We start from the raw sequence: 16,132 nt of genomic DNA on the forward strand, positions 1-16,132 counted from the left end.
CCCGTTTTCAATTTAAAATGGAAGGCAAATGCCCAGCAATGAAAACGCGAGTCCCTCTGATTTAAGAAGCTTAAAGTGGGCTAGAGATAGGAGTTGTGGCTAGCCTCGAGTTCCAGGCCCGGCTTTCCACCCCTTTACAGATGATCACAGGCTAGAGAAACAAAGAGCACTGATTATTTTCTTGCCTGCTGCATGTTGAAACTTTTCCTAATTTAAGCGAGCAAACCAAGACTCTGCTCATACAATCACATCTTTAATTATAACTTCCAAGGGAAATATCATATTAAATCAATCATAAGATCTCAATTTTCTCTTAACAACTTAAAACTCGGGTCGTTTTGTTTGGGGATTCATTGATTGATATTCTTTATATTTTTGTTTTCCATAACTTGTTTCTTAAAGTAAAAACCAGCAACTCAAACAGCCAGGAAAAATCATAATAAAAATGGTCCCTTCACGATTGTCAACTAATCTAAAACCTTTAATTTACACTCATATATTTCTCAAAAGAGTGAAATTCAACAAAATTGGGCTAATAAAAAAATAAACCAATTATATACGGCCATGTAAAAAGGAAAAGCATTTCTTTCTTTTTCTTCAATGCAATTAACTCTTCAAATGATTTTTTTTCATTTGAATATAAATAGCAAACAAAGCTATATTTATACTATTTAAAATATTATATTGACATTTTGACACTTTAAAATAGCATATTGCCTTGGAGATATTTTCACTTTGAAATACTATAGGATAGGGATGATTAGTGTTTTGAAATAATTATAAAGCCAACAATAAAAGATCTTTTAAAAGAAACTCAAAATCCAGAAATTAATAGAGAAAAAACTCAAGATATATTGGATAGTAAGGTTGATGAATATCCTAAAATCACCTAAGATTCATCTTTTCTATTTATTTTTTAGTTTGAAAATGATATTTTTTATTGCAAAAATAAGCGATATAGAGAGAGGAAAAAAAAGAAAGAAAGAGCACGTGAATATTCACAAAGAGGTGAAATTGTTGGTTCTTTGATGATAAATTGGGTTAAAATGATAAGATGCACACTTGACAAGATAGAATTAGATTTTAGAGATTATGATTTCGTCAATCTTGTAAAATTACAAAAAAAAAAAAAAAACACACATTAATATATTGACCAAAATAAATCATGCTAGATCATAATGTGACCAAAATTACAAAAAAAATTACACTAATTACAAAAAAATAAATAAATAAAGTACAAAAATAATGCTAGATCATAAAATTACAAAAAAAACACACATTAATAACTAAAAAATAGGACCAATATTGACCAAACACAGGATAAATAAAGTACACTAATGGCTTGGCCATGATAATTTAAATAAATAAATGTTGAAAACAGAAGGAAGGCTCTAAAGCTAAATAACTTCGCCGAAAAGCATGCCAATAATTTTTTTTTATTTTTTAAAAATTATTTTTGATACAGCACATCAAAACGATCCAGAAAGTACAAACCAAACTCAATTTTAGAAAAGCAGGTCAGGGTCAAGGGGAAAAAAAGATACAAATATTGTAGCTAACACAGTTACCGATTCATAGTGCAAATCAGTCCCAGGAAACATCAACATCAAAGCAACATTTTATTTTAGTTTTTTTTAATATTAATTTTCAATGTCAAAGTTAATTGTTAATAAATGGGGATAATTAATTGGAAGTAATATTCAGGACTAATATCCTTGTTAATGATATTAATTTATAGCTTAGAGAGTAAAAGATTTTAAATGATTCTTTGAAAAAAATGATGTTGCTGTGGCATTATTATGTAGGAGGCTAATTGCAAAACTTAAATTTAATGGCACCCTAACAAAATTATAATTAGGAATAAATCTCCTTGTAAAAAATGTATTAATAACATATTGATCGTTTATGCTTTGAAAATTTCATAATCGAACGTGTTAAAATTCATTCTTAAGAAATTAATAGGTGGATTATAAAAATTGTGATAATCAAATGAGATTTTGTATATTCATTAATGCATGGCCGACATGGCTCAAACGATGACATATCATGTATGACATGTGTGTTAAATGATTATGAGACAGTGACACGACAACTAAGTGATGGTATGTCACACAGTTAAACACTCGACCATTATATATTTCATCCGAAAAAGAAAGAAAGGAAAAAGAAACCGTAGATGACATGAAAAAAATTAAAGTATTTTGCTTGATAAAAAAGTTGTAGAGTTATTATAAAAGTTCCCCTGGTCCACCATTTAAATATTATATAGTTGCTAGATTGTGTGATAAAAAATGATTTGGAAAATATTTTTTTATTTTTTAATCTATACAGAAAGATAAGTACAAAATTTAACATGTAACATATGAAACGAAAATTGCTATCCATAACTCAAATAAGAGACCAAAATAATAATAATAAAAAATCCATAAATCAAAAAAAAATATAACTTAAAATATTATTGATTTGATAATAATTGCAAGCAACATATTTAAGACTATAAAAAAAATGAAAGTGGACACAATTTTTATTATGCAAAACAACAAATGATGAACGAAGACATTCAAAATAATTGAAAATATTCAACATGAATCATGAATAATTATGCTAACTCGTAGAATGTTTTTTTTCAAGTTCAAAAGAGTATAAACAAAATTTCCTTTTGAAGCTTTATAAATTCATTTTAGTGACAAACGTTATTGGGATAAGTAATGTGATTATAGTTATTTTTATAAGTATTTTTTATTTTAAAAAATATTAAGATATATTTTTTTATTTTTTTAAAATTATTTTTAACATCAGTACTTTAAAATGATCTGAAAATACCAAAAATTATTAATTTAAAACAAATAAAAAAATTAGTTTTTTTTAAATACTTTCAAAACACAAAAATAAACAAAATCATTATCTTCATCAAAATATTTTTTTATTATTTAAAAATTACTTTTGATATAAACACATTAAAATTATTTGAAAATATCAAAAAAATATTAATTTAAAATAAATAAAATAAATAAAATATTTTAAAAATATTTTTAAAACTCAAAAATAAATAAAATCATTATCTTCAATGAGTCGGAGATTGCTAGCTGATCTGGAGAGTGTTTAATTTAGAGATGGTTTTCCTTTTTTTATGAAATCTAATATAAAAAACATATATTTTTAACTTTAAAAAATGCAATTTATATTTTAAAAATGTTCTACCTTTAAATTCAACTGTCTCTCTGCGCCTCTATGGATTAGAAAACTTTGAAAAACGACGCTGTAATTGGGTGTACAATCTAGCGGTCTGAAAATCGCAAGAAAAAAAAGAAATAGCAGTGGTCCCACCAAAAAACAATAATTGGAATAGTAAAATTAATGTGGTGTTTTTTGTTTTTTTATGGACAAACCATGCCTACATGTAGCATCAAATCTGTACGACTTTTGGACGTGCCGGTGAGTTGTAAAAATAACGGAGCAAACTCTGTCCAGACCATGAGTAATCATTACAGCTCTCCCTCCTCGAAAGAAAACATTTATGTAGGAGAGAAGCCTACAAAACATCCGTTATTAATCAATGGTCGGATATCGAATTATAAAATTTAAACAGGCACGTGTTCCAAGCATATGAATAATAATATTTAAAAATATCTCAACCAGATAACTATAAAACAAAGTAATAATAAATCTTAAATTAAATCCAAACAAAATTATTAACCAATTATAACTTTATTTTAAATATCATAATTAGAACTATTTTGTTAAAATCTTTTTATTTTGAATGTGTAGAAAATAAAATTTCAGTATATCTTTAGTGACTATTTTTTCTTTATTTTTTTTCTATTTCTCTATCATATCACATTAATTTATTTATTTTGAATCTTATTTAATGTTCATTGTGTTTTCATAAGATTTTTGATTAATTTTTTTACATAATAATTCATTTGGATGGGAGGATGGACATATATTTTATAACAACCATTATTTTTAATAATTGTTGTATATAAAATTGATATTTAAAAATACGATTGTATTGTGTTAAATATTTTTTCTAACATATGTTGTTTTTTTTTTAAAAAAAATCTTTCAAACTATTTTAGAAAGCTAAAAGGCCATTGTGACGAGGTTTATTTTTTATTTTTAATATATTTTAAAAAAGATATCGATAAAATAACATAATTTATACATATTATATTAAAAATATAATTTTTATAATTTGTCGTTATTCAAAATAAAAATATTCAATAAAAAAATATTAAATAAACAGGAGAAAGAAGCCAATCACGATATGGACAAGTATTTTTGGAAATTTTTTATTGTTTTTAAAAGTATTTTTGAAATTTATTTTATTTTATTTTAATTTTTAAAATATTTTTATATTGTTTGACATGTTACTATTAAAAATAAATTTTAAAAAATAAAATAAAATAATTTTAATTTATTATAAAATAAAAAATAATTTAAAAAACTATCATTTGCCTTCACAATATAAAATTGTGTAATTGTGTACATTAGTTCTAGTAGCGCGTGTGCGGGTGTGTGTGTGTAGAGAGAGAGAGAGAGTACTGTTAATTAATTAATTAATTAACATCTGATCTCAGTTTGAACTGAATTTTATTAATTAAAGCAGCATTGCGTTTTTCTCTTCAGAACACTCTACTCTCATCACTACTCTTTAATTTCTTAAACTCCCCTCCCCTTCTCCTTAATCACCCAATAAGTACGTACTAGCAGCCAAAGCTGCAACGAAAATTAAGAAAATTAGAGAGTTAATTAAGGCGTTGGTTTGTCTGTCAGTTTAACTTGGACTTGCTCGCCAATCCTTCGTTTTCTTCTGCATTTTTTCTTGCTGTTATCTGTGTTTATATGCCTTGATATCAATTTATTTCTCTAGCTAGGAGAGCTCTCTTTCTGTGCAAGAAACGAAACAAAATTTGGGGTTTGATATTTTGCCTCCTTCTTTAAGATCACGTGTATTTATTTGTGTGTGTGTGGGGTGGGGGGTTTAAAATAATAGCGAAGAAATCGCCAAAATAGCTAGCTTGACCTGCAGCCTGCTTCTCTCTCTCTCTCTCTCTCTCCCCCTCCCTCCCTCCCTCTCTATATATATACATACATATCTCGCTGCCCGGCTAACTTCAACTCGAGAAGAGTACTTGGCGAGCAGTGAATTAGTATCATCATCATGGTGGGCACGAGCGGTAGAGAAAGGTCATCGTGGTCCGTGTTGATGCCTTCGGCAACCCAGCAGCAGCACCACTCCAATCTTGAACGCTTTCTTCAATGTGTAGCTCCAACTCCTCCTTCTAAATTCCTTCCTCAGGTACCTAGTCCTTGCTGTATAATTATTGATGTGCCCTTTAATGCCCCTCTTCTTTCTCTTTTAGTTGGATCTTTTTTTTTTTCTTCTATTTATTGAAACACTAGGATTGGAAGAATTATTTGATTGTAAATTCATAATCCACTATTTTAACAATTTACCATTTACCTCTTAAATATAATCGTCGTTTCCTTAATTTGTCAGTACATATATAATATACTTTATTTAATTAGAATAATTTTTTTTTTGGCTCTTCTGGCTTTTTTGTTTTGTTTGTGTCATCATCAAGGAAACAATAAATTGAAGAGAAAAAAAGAAAAAGAAATAGAAATGCTGCTGCTAAATTTGATCTCAACTGTTCAGTCTTCACTCTGGGAAGAAGTCGATGGCCTCTTCTTTTTCTTTTCTTTTTTTCCTTTTCTTTTTAACTTTCCTCTTTCTTACTTTTAGGTACAAAAAAATGACTGATGAGATTGGTCATGTATTATTAATGACTCCTGTACTGTGTGGGCCTAAGTAGATTGATATGATTTGTCGTGATGTCACCGGGCATGGCCCGTTTTCAAAATGGCCTCATCCAGTTCCAGCAGAATACTTGGCGGATGCCGCGAATATCCTCTTCCTCTAATTAAAACACACATATTATAAAGATGGGATAATGTGATGATTGTCTCTTTCTTTGCTTTTTCTATCTTTCCTTTTTTACAGCCGCATGAGTAATTTGCCATGTGTTTCCCGTTGCTGCAACTCTTAGGGTTTACTTTTTGCAAAAATATTTTTTAATTAAAAATATATTTAATATATTTTTTAACCTTTTACTTTATACATTAAAATTATAAAAAAACATTTTTAAAAAAATCAATTTAATATCTTTTAAAATAAAAATTAATTTAAAGACCTGATTGAACCACCAAAATAAATACAACCTAGCAAACTCTGGAAGAGTCCAAACAGATAAATGTTGTGATCTCTGGTAATGAATTTTTGAATTTTAGTCCCTTTTGATGTTGATGTCAGTGACTACGTGCCAGGTCTTCTTTTTTTCCTTTTCTTTTAAGCCAAAATGTCAGGGTCCCTGGGCCCCTGCCCTGGACGATGGATGGATTGGTACTTGGCACTTGGCAGTGCGATTAGGAATCGTTTTATATCATTTACCAGATCCAAACATATTGCGCCCGCCGCATACACACGCATGCATGGTCTTTCTTGTGTAGCTGTTTAATTTAACGCCAATATCCTTGCTGGGTTAATTAATTCCCTTAATGGGCATGAATTAAATGGACTAATTGTGTGCTGCTTCGCGCTCAATTTGCAGTTTCTTTGCAACCCATTAAAAAAAAAAAACCTAAAAGATAACGAGGTAATGTTTTACTTTATTCCTTCTCATAAATTACTATTCATTTCTTTTTAGCTTTTATTTTTTATTTTATTTTTAACACTAAGTTCAATAAAGTTTCATAAATTATTTAATTTATTTTTTATGAAATTATTGTAGTCTCATAATTTAGACTACAAATTTAACATGTTAACTTGATTGACTTGATTTTTTTTATTTTTAAATTAATATTTTTTTTAATTCAACCCTTTAATGTTGAGTTATTTAAAAATTAGATTTTATAATTTTTTTTAATTTACTTTTTATGAGGTTATATTATTTAATAACTTAAATTGTGAGTTTAATAAGTTGACTTGAGTTATTTTTAATTAATTTTTAAATCTTAATTTTATCCTTTATGGAAGATTAGATTTCATAATTATTTTAATTTATTTTTATAAGATTATTACAGTCTTATGATTCAGATTATAGATTTAACAAGTTAACTTGGTTGATTCGAAAATTTTTTTTCTAATTAATTTATTTTATTTTATTTTTTAATATTAAATTAATTAAAAATTAAATTTTATAATTTATTTTAGTTTACTTATTAATTAATATGTTCAATAATTGCGCAGAAGCATACAAAAACACGAAAGGAAACAAAGAAACGTATAAGATTTTTTTCATTTTTCCAAAGATAGGAAAAACAGCCACGTAATCTTAATTCTAGAAGGAACAAAATCTCTCCTTGGTGCGTTGGCCTTGTACATGCTCTTGTAACATTTACTGCTGGTAATCTTGAAAATTTGCTTTCTTGAATACTCTGCAGAGCTGCATGCATGATCTAAATAGCTTATGGCAACCACTTGGTACCAAGGATATGGTTGAATATTTCACTTTGGGAGATTTATGGGATTGCTATGATGAGTGGAGTGCGTATGGTGCTGGCACCCAAGTAGCGTTGAGCAGCGGTGAGACCATTAGGCAATATTATGTTCCTTACCTATCAGCCATTCAGATTTACAGCAATAAGTCAGTGGTGGCTTCCAGGTTTTGTAACCTTTTTCTATTCATCTTTCATCTACCAAAACTTTAGCTGATAGCAGCTCCTTTATCTCTGATGATTTGCGGCAGTTAGGTTGAGCTACCGTGCTTTTCTTCTTGTAGGAACTCAAGAGAGTATAATGATGTTGTCGAACTTGAAAGTGATTCTTGGAGCGATGACAGCATGAGCGAGAAACTGTCCAGGTCTCCAAGCAACAATTCCAGCAAGACATGGGATACCATTTCCGAGGATTCCAGCTATGACCATGAGGGTTGTTTGTCAATGAGGGATAAACTTGGCTATCTCTACTTTCAGTACTTCGAGATATCTTCTCCTTACTGGAGGGTTCCTCTTATGGAAAAGGTTATTTTTTTATTCCAGTTATTGATTTCGATTTAGCAGTAACAGCCCTATAAATCCCTGTAAAATGATATGCCTTTTCTACCTAGGTACATGCCATGCTGATCTATTTTTTATTCTCAGGTAACTGAATTATCCAGGAATAATCCGGGATTGATGACCCTTAAGAATGTGGATCTTTCTCCAGCAAGTTGGATGGCAGTTGCTTGGTAAAAGTTATTAGTTCTTGCATTTGTGAGTCCAGCTTTTTTCCTTTCCATAAAAAGGTTGTAGTAATTGTATGGTCTTGATTGTTGATTAGGTACCCCATTTATCATATTCCATCTCAGGGAAATGATAAGGACTTGTCAACGTGCTTCTTGACTTATCATACACTGTCATCATCATTCCAAGGTATCTTAATCTTGCACCGTTCATTTATTTCCACATTTTTGTCTGGCTTTCTCGATTTTCAAAGAACGAAGCATCTTTGTCCTAATTCTTTCAGTATCATTTTTTAGCATAGTTATCCAAAATGACATGGAATTGCTGATATGAACTTTCCTAGGGGTAGCACAGTTTCAACTTCTTGCACTGCCATCCTTGTGTTTTATAACGTCCGATGCTTTACAATGTAGACTGAAAGCAGTGCATTTGATAATGCGTTTCTGATTATCGATGTAAATAGGTATTATACAGCTCCTACGAATGAAAATCAGGAGTTGATTGGGTTGTAGACTTTTCATGGCTGTAATTCTTGTTTTGCTCATTGCTGTTTGTTTCCATGCCTATCCAATGTAGGAACTTTTGGCTTGATTTGTTCCATGGCCTTGCAGATCAATCCACTCTTTGCTGTAAATCTATCTATTTTAGAGTCAATTGTTGTCACCTAATGCTTTTAAGTTTCTTCACCTTTGTTGGCCTTCGATTCTGCAGATTGTGTCAATGGGGATGATGACATTGAAGCAAATGGAGCAGGAAGTGAGCAGAAGGGAGAAGGCCACGTACAAAATGGTGATATTTCCCTTCCCCCGTTTGGTCTGGCCACGTACAAAATGCAAGGGGGTCTTTGGATAAACCCAGAGACATCTGATGATGAAAGAATGGTCTTTCTTGAAAGTGCTGCTGGTTCCTGGTTGAAGCAGCTAAATGTCCACCACCATGATTATAACTTTTTTACCAGCTGTCACTGCACCATGTAAATTGGTTTGTGCTTTAACTTGTTTCCCTCCTGGCTAGGTTTGTGTTTCTCTAGTGATTCCGCAACCTCCATGAAAGCATTCCCTCTTCGACAGTTGTGACTGCTTTCAGAAACTAATTCGTTTTGATATTATGTACAACTTTACTAAGCGTCCTTGGGATCGACAAGCATATATGTAAATGGTTTCAAAGCTAACGCATTTCTGAATAAGCCATGATTCCCCAAGAATCCAATGGCTTCTTGATCCAGAAAGTTTTGTTAGAGGGGGAGTTTGTTTTGTGGACTGAGTTGGTTTCCTTCGCAAAGAAAGAGAAGAGAATACAAGTGAGAGTTTGTCGATTGGCAGCTTAGTAGTTTCTTTTGTATCTTATTATCCGAACTTGTATAAGGATTGGTTTGTTAGTTTATCTGTGAAAAGGATTGTAAAATGTAAATGGTTTTCGTTTCTTTCCTTCTAGTTCAGAATGCACTTGCTGCTCTTGAGAAAACTATGTGCAAATTACACGAAATTTGTTAATCTTCGACCGTGTTTGAAACAACATCGATAAAATTAAAAAGTTTGGGACTAAATTGAGATATCTTCTTTCTGTTTTATGCATATTATCAACTACTACACTAAATAAACTGGGCTTCCAAGTACGTGTTTTTTTTTTTTTTTTAATCTTTCTATATATTCTTTATTTTAGCTTTTTTTCTTGTTTTATCCTTGAATGATTGGTTGAATTTTGAGTTGGTTGTTATATATATATATATATATATATATATATAATTCTATCTTCTACTTTTTTCTTTTCATATATTTTTTTCTTTTCATTAAATGCTTTTTAATCTTTTTCTTAACATGCCATCTGGAAATCAGAAGACCAACACCTACTTATACTCCTTCTTTCATCTCTGACCGAGGAAGCCATGACTGAAGTTCTTGGTCTCTCCACTTCTCATGCAGTATGGACTGCACTTGAATCATCTTTTAGTCATAGATCCAAAATTCATGAAATTCGTCTTAAAGATGAACTACAACATCTAAAACGAGGATCTCGCAGTGTTACTGATTACTCTCGTTCCTTTAAAACACTTTGTGATCAGCTTGCTGCCATGGGCTCTCCTGCTGATGACACAGATAAAATTCATTGGTTTCTTCGTGGCCTAGGCTCTGAGTTTGTGAACTTCTCAACCATCCAACTATCTATTTCTCCTTTACCTTCCTTCCGTGATCTTGTCTCAAAGGCTGAAAGTTCAGAAATTTTTCAAAAGTCACTTGAAACACCTGTTCTTCCATCTGCCTTTGCTGTCACTAAAGGCCACTTCAATCAGCAACGCAATGGAGGTTTTCATAAGTTTCGTGGCAGAGGAGGAGGATCCTTCTACCCTGGACATGGCAAGGGACGTGGAAACTCTTATTCACCACGTTGTCAAATTTGTCGCACTATTGGTCATACAGCTGCAAATTGTCCTGAGCGCTATGAAAAGTCTGCTAACTTTGCCAATGTTGCTGAAACTGCCTATTCCTGCTCTTCACCTCACATTGCAGCCGATTGGTATACTGATACTGGAGCTGCTGCACATATGACTCCAGACTCCTCTCAACTGAACAAGGTTGAACCATATAATGGTAAGGATTGTGTGATAGTAGGTAATGGAGCTTTTTTGTCGATTACTCATGTTGGTACTCTTTCCCCCACTCCAAATATTAATCTTTCAGATGTTTTAATTGTTCCCCAGCTCACAAAAATTTGCTATCCATTAGCAAATTAACTTCTGATTATCCCTTATCTATTACATTCATTGACACATCGTTTCTCATATAAAATCGCAATACAAGAAAGGTGGTGGCAACCGGTCGTCGTCATAAAGATGGTCTTTATGTGCTAGAACATAGTCAATCTGCATTTATTTCTTCCCTTACAAATAATTCTTTCCGTGCCTCTTACGATGTCTGGCATGCACGTTTAGGTCATGTTTCACATTCTATTATTTCCTTATTAAATAAAAAAGGTTGTCTTTCTGTTACTTCTTTACTACCTTCTCCCAACCTGTGTGTTGCTTGTCAAAATGCTAAAAGTCATAGACTACCTTTTAATGTCAATGATCAACGTGCCTCTCATGTTTTAAATCTCATTCACTATGATATATGGGACCTTGCTCTTGTTAAATCTTCATCAAATTTTCGTTATTACATTATATTTGTTGATGATCACTCGCGATTCACCTGGTTTTATCCCATGACATTAAAATCTCAAGCTTTTATGATTTTAAGCAATTTCAAACTCTTGTAGAGGTTCAGTTCTCCTGCAAAATCAAAACAGTTCAAAGCGATGGGGGATCTGAATTTACAAGCAATCAATTTCAATCTCATTACCAAATGGTCGTGCTGAACGTAAACATCGTCACATCACTGAAACTGGTCTAGCATTGTTATTCCATTCTTAGGTTCCTTTATCACATTGGGTTGATGCATTCAGTACTGCTGTCTTTACCATCAATCGGTTGCCCTTACCTATCCTTGACAATCTTTCTTCCTATGAGACTTTATTTGGTAAGCCACCCGTATATGCTGAATTCCATCCTTTTGGTTGTCGTGTGTTTCCTTGCTTACGAGATTACGCACCTCACAAATTTGCTCCACATAGCACTGCTTGTATTTTTCTTGGATATAGCATGTCTCACAAAGGATTTAGATGTCTTGATCCTTCTACACAGCGTATTTACATCACCCGTCATGCCCGATTTGATGAGCTTAATTTTCCATTTACTAATACATCCTCTTCATGTGATCTCACGTCCCTCATTACTTCATCTTTTAATGAACCTGCTGTCACAATAATTCCCACTGCAAAACGGCAAAATTCTCTACCATCTTCTATTGCACCTTCTATATCATCTTGTGTTCCTTGTACCACTGATCTTGCAAATGATTTTGTGTAGCATTTATCCTCTGAACCCATTGCCACAGGTGTCTCTCTAGATGAAATAGTTGCTTCCCCAGCTGTAACAGACACAACTTATGTTGCTTCTCTGCCATCAGACCAGCCTGCACTTCCCTCTGGAACTTCCACTAATCTTCATCCGATGATCACTAGAGCTAAGGCTGGTGTCTTCAAACCCAAACATCCCTCGTATGTTACAACCTTGATGCCTTCATCATTGGTCCATGCCTTGATTACTACACAGAAACCACACAGTTTTTCATCTGCCTCTAAACACCCCGGTTGGGTTGCTGCTATGAATGAAGAACTAGATGCTCTTTCCTCTAATAACACATGGGATTTGGTTCCTTGTCCACTTCACACAAACATTGTTGGTTCAAAGTGGATTTTCCGTGTCAAATATCTAGCTGATGGCACTGTTGATCGTCTCAAAGCACGCCTTGTTGCCAAAGGCTATTCTCAACTTCCAGGTTTGGATTTTCATGACACCTTTAGCCCTGTCGTTAAAGCCTCTACTATGCGCCTTGTACTCTCACTTGCAATCTCTTCTCACTGGCCTCTCCATCAGCTAGATGTCAAAAACACCTTCCTAAATGGTTTGCTGAATGAAACTGTCTATATGGAGCAGCCCCAAGGCTATGCCGATCCATAATTTCCCCATCATGTTTGTAAGTTAAAATGGGCACTATATGGCTTGAAGCAAGCCCCTCGGGCTTGGTTTCATGGGTTCAATACTTTCCTGCTTCACATTGGTTTCACATGCAGCACTGCAGACCCCTCTCTTTTTGTTTATGCTCACTCCAACATCATGCTTTATCTGTTGCTCTACGTTGATGACATTGTAGTTACTGGCAACAATATCCCTTTCCTCCAGCACTTCATTCAACAACTTCATCGTGAGTTTGCCACGAAGGACTTAGGCACATTGAATTATTTCCTGGGCTTGAAGGTTTCCTCCACTGAAAACGACCTCTTCTTGAGTCAAACCAAATATGAAAATGGTATTTTAGCCCGTGCAGAGCTCCTAGAATGCAAGCCAATGCCAACTCCTATGTTTGCCTCACAAAAATTGTCCAGCGCTGGTGATGCCTTCCATGATCCCACGCTGTTTCGTTCCATGGTGGGTGCTCTGCAATATTTAACAATCACTCGTCCTGATTTAACATATGCTGTCAATTCTGTAAGCCAGCATATGCAATCTCCTACAGTGCCTCACTTCGGATGTAAAAAGAACAAAAACTAAAGAGACATTAGGATTTTAAAAGAAGTAAAAGAAATTTGAGAATCAGGTCATTATGTCGACTCAGTTTAATATGTTCATTTAATTTAATAACATAGAAAAAGAAACCCTAATCTAATATTCCAAATTTAAGGAGACATTAGGATTTCTAAAGAAGTTTTAAACTTAAGCTCATTCAAAAAACTCAATTCATAACAAAAAAAAAAAATTAATGTTAACTCATGTTAACCTATTAAGTCTATGACCTCAGTCATTTGACTAGAAGCATTAAATTTGAAAAAACCTCAAATTCCAATTCTTAACTAGTTAAATGTTGAAGAAAACATAAGAAGAATTGCACCAAATCCTAAAAGCTAATTAATGATGGACCTTAAAACCACACTTAAAAGTTTATTTGAAAATGTTTGATGCACCTTTGGATGGTATAAAAATAATTTTTGTCCTCCTATCTAAAGCTTATTCTAGTGGAGAAATTTTTGTCTTACTAAAAGGGATAGAACAAACTTATCCAATGCTTTACACAATGGTTAATTTAGTTGATTTGATTTAACACACGGATAAAATAGTTATTATTATAATTTTCAAACTTGACTTGGGGTTAACCCACGATAAGGCCCACGTTACTTGTTAGGAGTGTCAACCTGAGTTGGCCCAAAAAAAATTTTAAAATAAAAATCAAAGTAACCTTGTTTTGACAAATATAAAAGAGAGGGGGTTTTGTCTTTTTTTTTTAGTTTTTAGTTTTTTAACTGGTCACGTCACTTTATTTCTTTTCAATTACTTTCTTTAAAGTTATATTTTCATAATAATCATGCCAGACCCGAGCGTCTTGGGTGTGACAACCATGTCAGCAACAGAAGATGTGTTGCTTGTCGAGGCAGACGACGTGTTGCCTATTTTGCCCAAATTCAAGCCACTGTGGTTGCTAGAAAATCAAGACCTATGCTTTTTGTTTTTACCCAAAAGCCTGTTTTGCAACCTATGTTTTACTTAAAACACTTACAAAATACTCTATAAACCATGACAAACCCCATCATGACCTCAATAAACCTAAAAAAATCAAACTCAACCCGAAACAAAAAATGAACTTGAGCTCATATATGTTTTTTCACAAACTTTTAAGATATAAAAACACCTAATATGAACTTTCAGCATCAAATGGAATAATTTGATACAAAAATCCTTTATTTTGTGATCTAAATCAATGTCAACGATAAGTTTCTCTCTCTACAGTCGGAATCTGACGACCTTTCTCTCTCTCCTCTCTCAACCAGGAACCAAAGAATAAAAAAAATAAACCTTTGTACCAAAATAAAATTGGAACAATTTCGAGTGACTGTGATTGTATAATCTGCATAATTGTTTAAGTTGGAGGACCAAAATGAATGTTTTCAAAACTTATGGTATGTCACTTATGTTTGTTGCATTTTTCATTTAGGTCCCTCGTTTTCAATTCCACCATTTCATATGAATTTGAAATCAATTGCTCCTTAAATAGGATTTGATCATCTAAAACAAAGTTTGAGGATCAAATTGAAAACAAAAATTATACCATGACAAATGTACAGTGAAAATCCCACACATTTTAATATATAAACTAATTAGGTGGCTTGCGCTATGTCGCGAGCCAACTTTTTTATAAAAAAAAAAATAAAAAAAACCTAAGTCCTAAAAGCATTGGGTCTGTTTGTAAATGGAGACACAAGAGCCTTGGGTCCAACATTGCAGCTAGACCCAACCCTCTTGGATTTGGCCGCAACGCGAGGCCCATGAACGTTGGGTCTAACTGCAATGCCAAACCCAAGAGTAATATTTATAATATTAATTATAATACCAATAGTAATATTTATAATACAAATAATAATATTTCTAATATTAATAATAATATTAAGCTTGTCTTACCCAAGTTCTTATAGTTTTTAATTCTTTCAAATCAAATTTATGGTTTTTCTTTGATAGTAATAACATTTTATTTAAAATTTAACAACAACAACAACAACAATTTTGAATTTTACCCTGCAAATCAAATTTATGGTTGTTTTTCAATATTAATAATATATTTTTAAAATTTATTAATTATTATAAAAATAATAATATTTATAATACTAACAACAACAACAAAAATAAATAAATTTTTTAATATTAATAATAATATTAAACTTATCTTACCCAAGCTTAAATGGGTATGATTGCAACAATAAGTCAAACAGCTTTGGGTCTAGCTGCAATGTTGGACCCATTATACTTGGGTCAAGATGCCGGGACGCAAGAGCCTTAGGCCAGGAGGCTGCAAAACAATAATATTTATAATACAAATAATAATTTTTTTAATATTAATAATAATATTAAACTTGTCCGATCCAAGTTTAGGTGGATTTCGCGGCAACACTAGGCCTAAAAGCTTTAGACCCCTCTTAAACACTAGTCCTAAGAGCTTTTGGTCCCGATGTCGGACCCAAGAGAATTAGGTACGACGCCAGATCTATTAATCTTGGATCCAGACACTATACCCAAGTGTCTTGGGCTGGACGTCAGGCCCCAAAGATGTAGGTCTTGATACCAGTCCTAAGAGCCTTGGATCTGGATGTTGAACCCTAGAGTCTTGGGCTAGATGAAACTACAAGACTCAATGGACTTGTGTCTGCGCCCTTGCCACATCTAAGCAATTTGGATCAGGCGCTCCTTTCCAACCCCATGTTTCTTAGGTTTGGAAGGGAATGCCAAACCCAAGTTGTTAATAACAATAACAACAACAACAACATC

General features: G+C 32.6%; 1 protein-coding gene across 1 annotated transcript; it reads left to right on the forward strand.

Moving 5' to 3' along the window:
• Positions 1-4,639: 4,639 nt before the first annotated feature.
• On the forward strand, positions 4,640-9,659 carry LOC118048498 (uncharacterized). Its single transcript, XM_035058199.2, has 6 exons — positions 4,640-5,302; positions 7,447-7,667; positions 7,785-8,025; positions 8,146-8,231; positions 8,324-8,415; positions 8,938-9,659. Exons 1-6 carry the CDS (start codon positions 5,165-5,167, stop codon positions 9,201-9,203), a joined length of 1,044 nt encoding a protein of 347 aa, XP_034914090.1. The 5' UTR covers positions 4,640-5,164; the 3' UTR covers positions 9,204-9,659.
• The last annotated feature ends 6,473 nt before the right edge of the window (positions 9,660-16,132 follow it).

Source organism: Populus alba, chromosome 17, assembly GCF_005239225.2.
Source record: "Populus alba chromosome 17, ASM523922v2, whole genome shotgun sequence".
NCBI lineage: Eukaryota > Viridiplantae > Streptophyta > Magnoliopsida > Malpighiales > Salicaceae > Populus > Populus alba.

Bases quoted from the DNA above. Each gene is read 5' to 3' on its own strand.
- LOC118048498 (XM_035058199.2), top strand. From the start codon at position 5,165: ATGGTGGGCACGAGCGGTAGAGAAAGGTCATCGTGGTCCGTGTTGATG. The intron at 7,668-7,784 runs GTTTTGTAACCT...TTCTTCTTGTAG, and splicing joins AAGTCAGTGGTGGCTTCCAG to GAACTCAAGAGAGTATAATG. The intron at 8,026-8,145 runs GTTATTTTTTTA...TTTTATTCTCAG, and splicing joins GGGTTCCTCTTATGGAAAAG to GTAACTGAATTATCCAGGAA.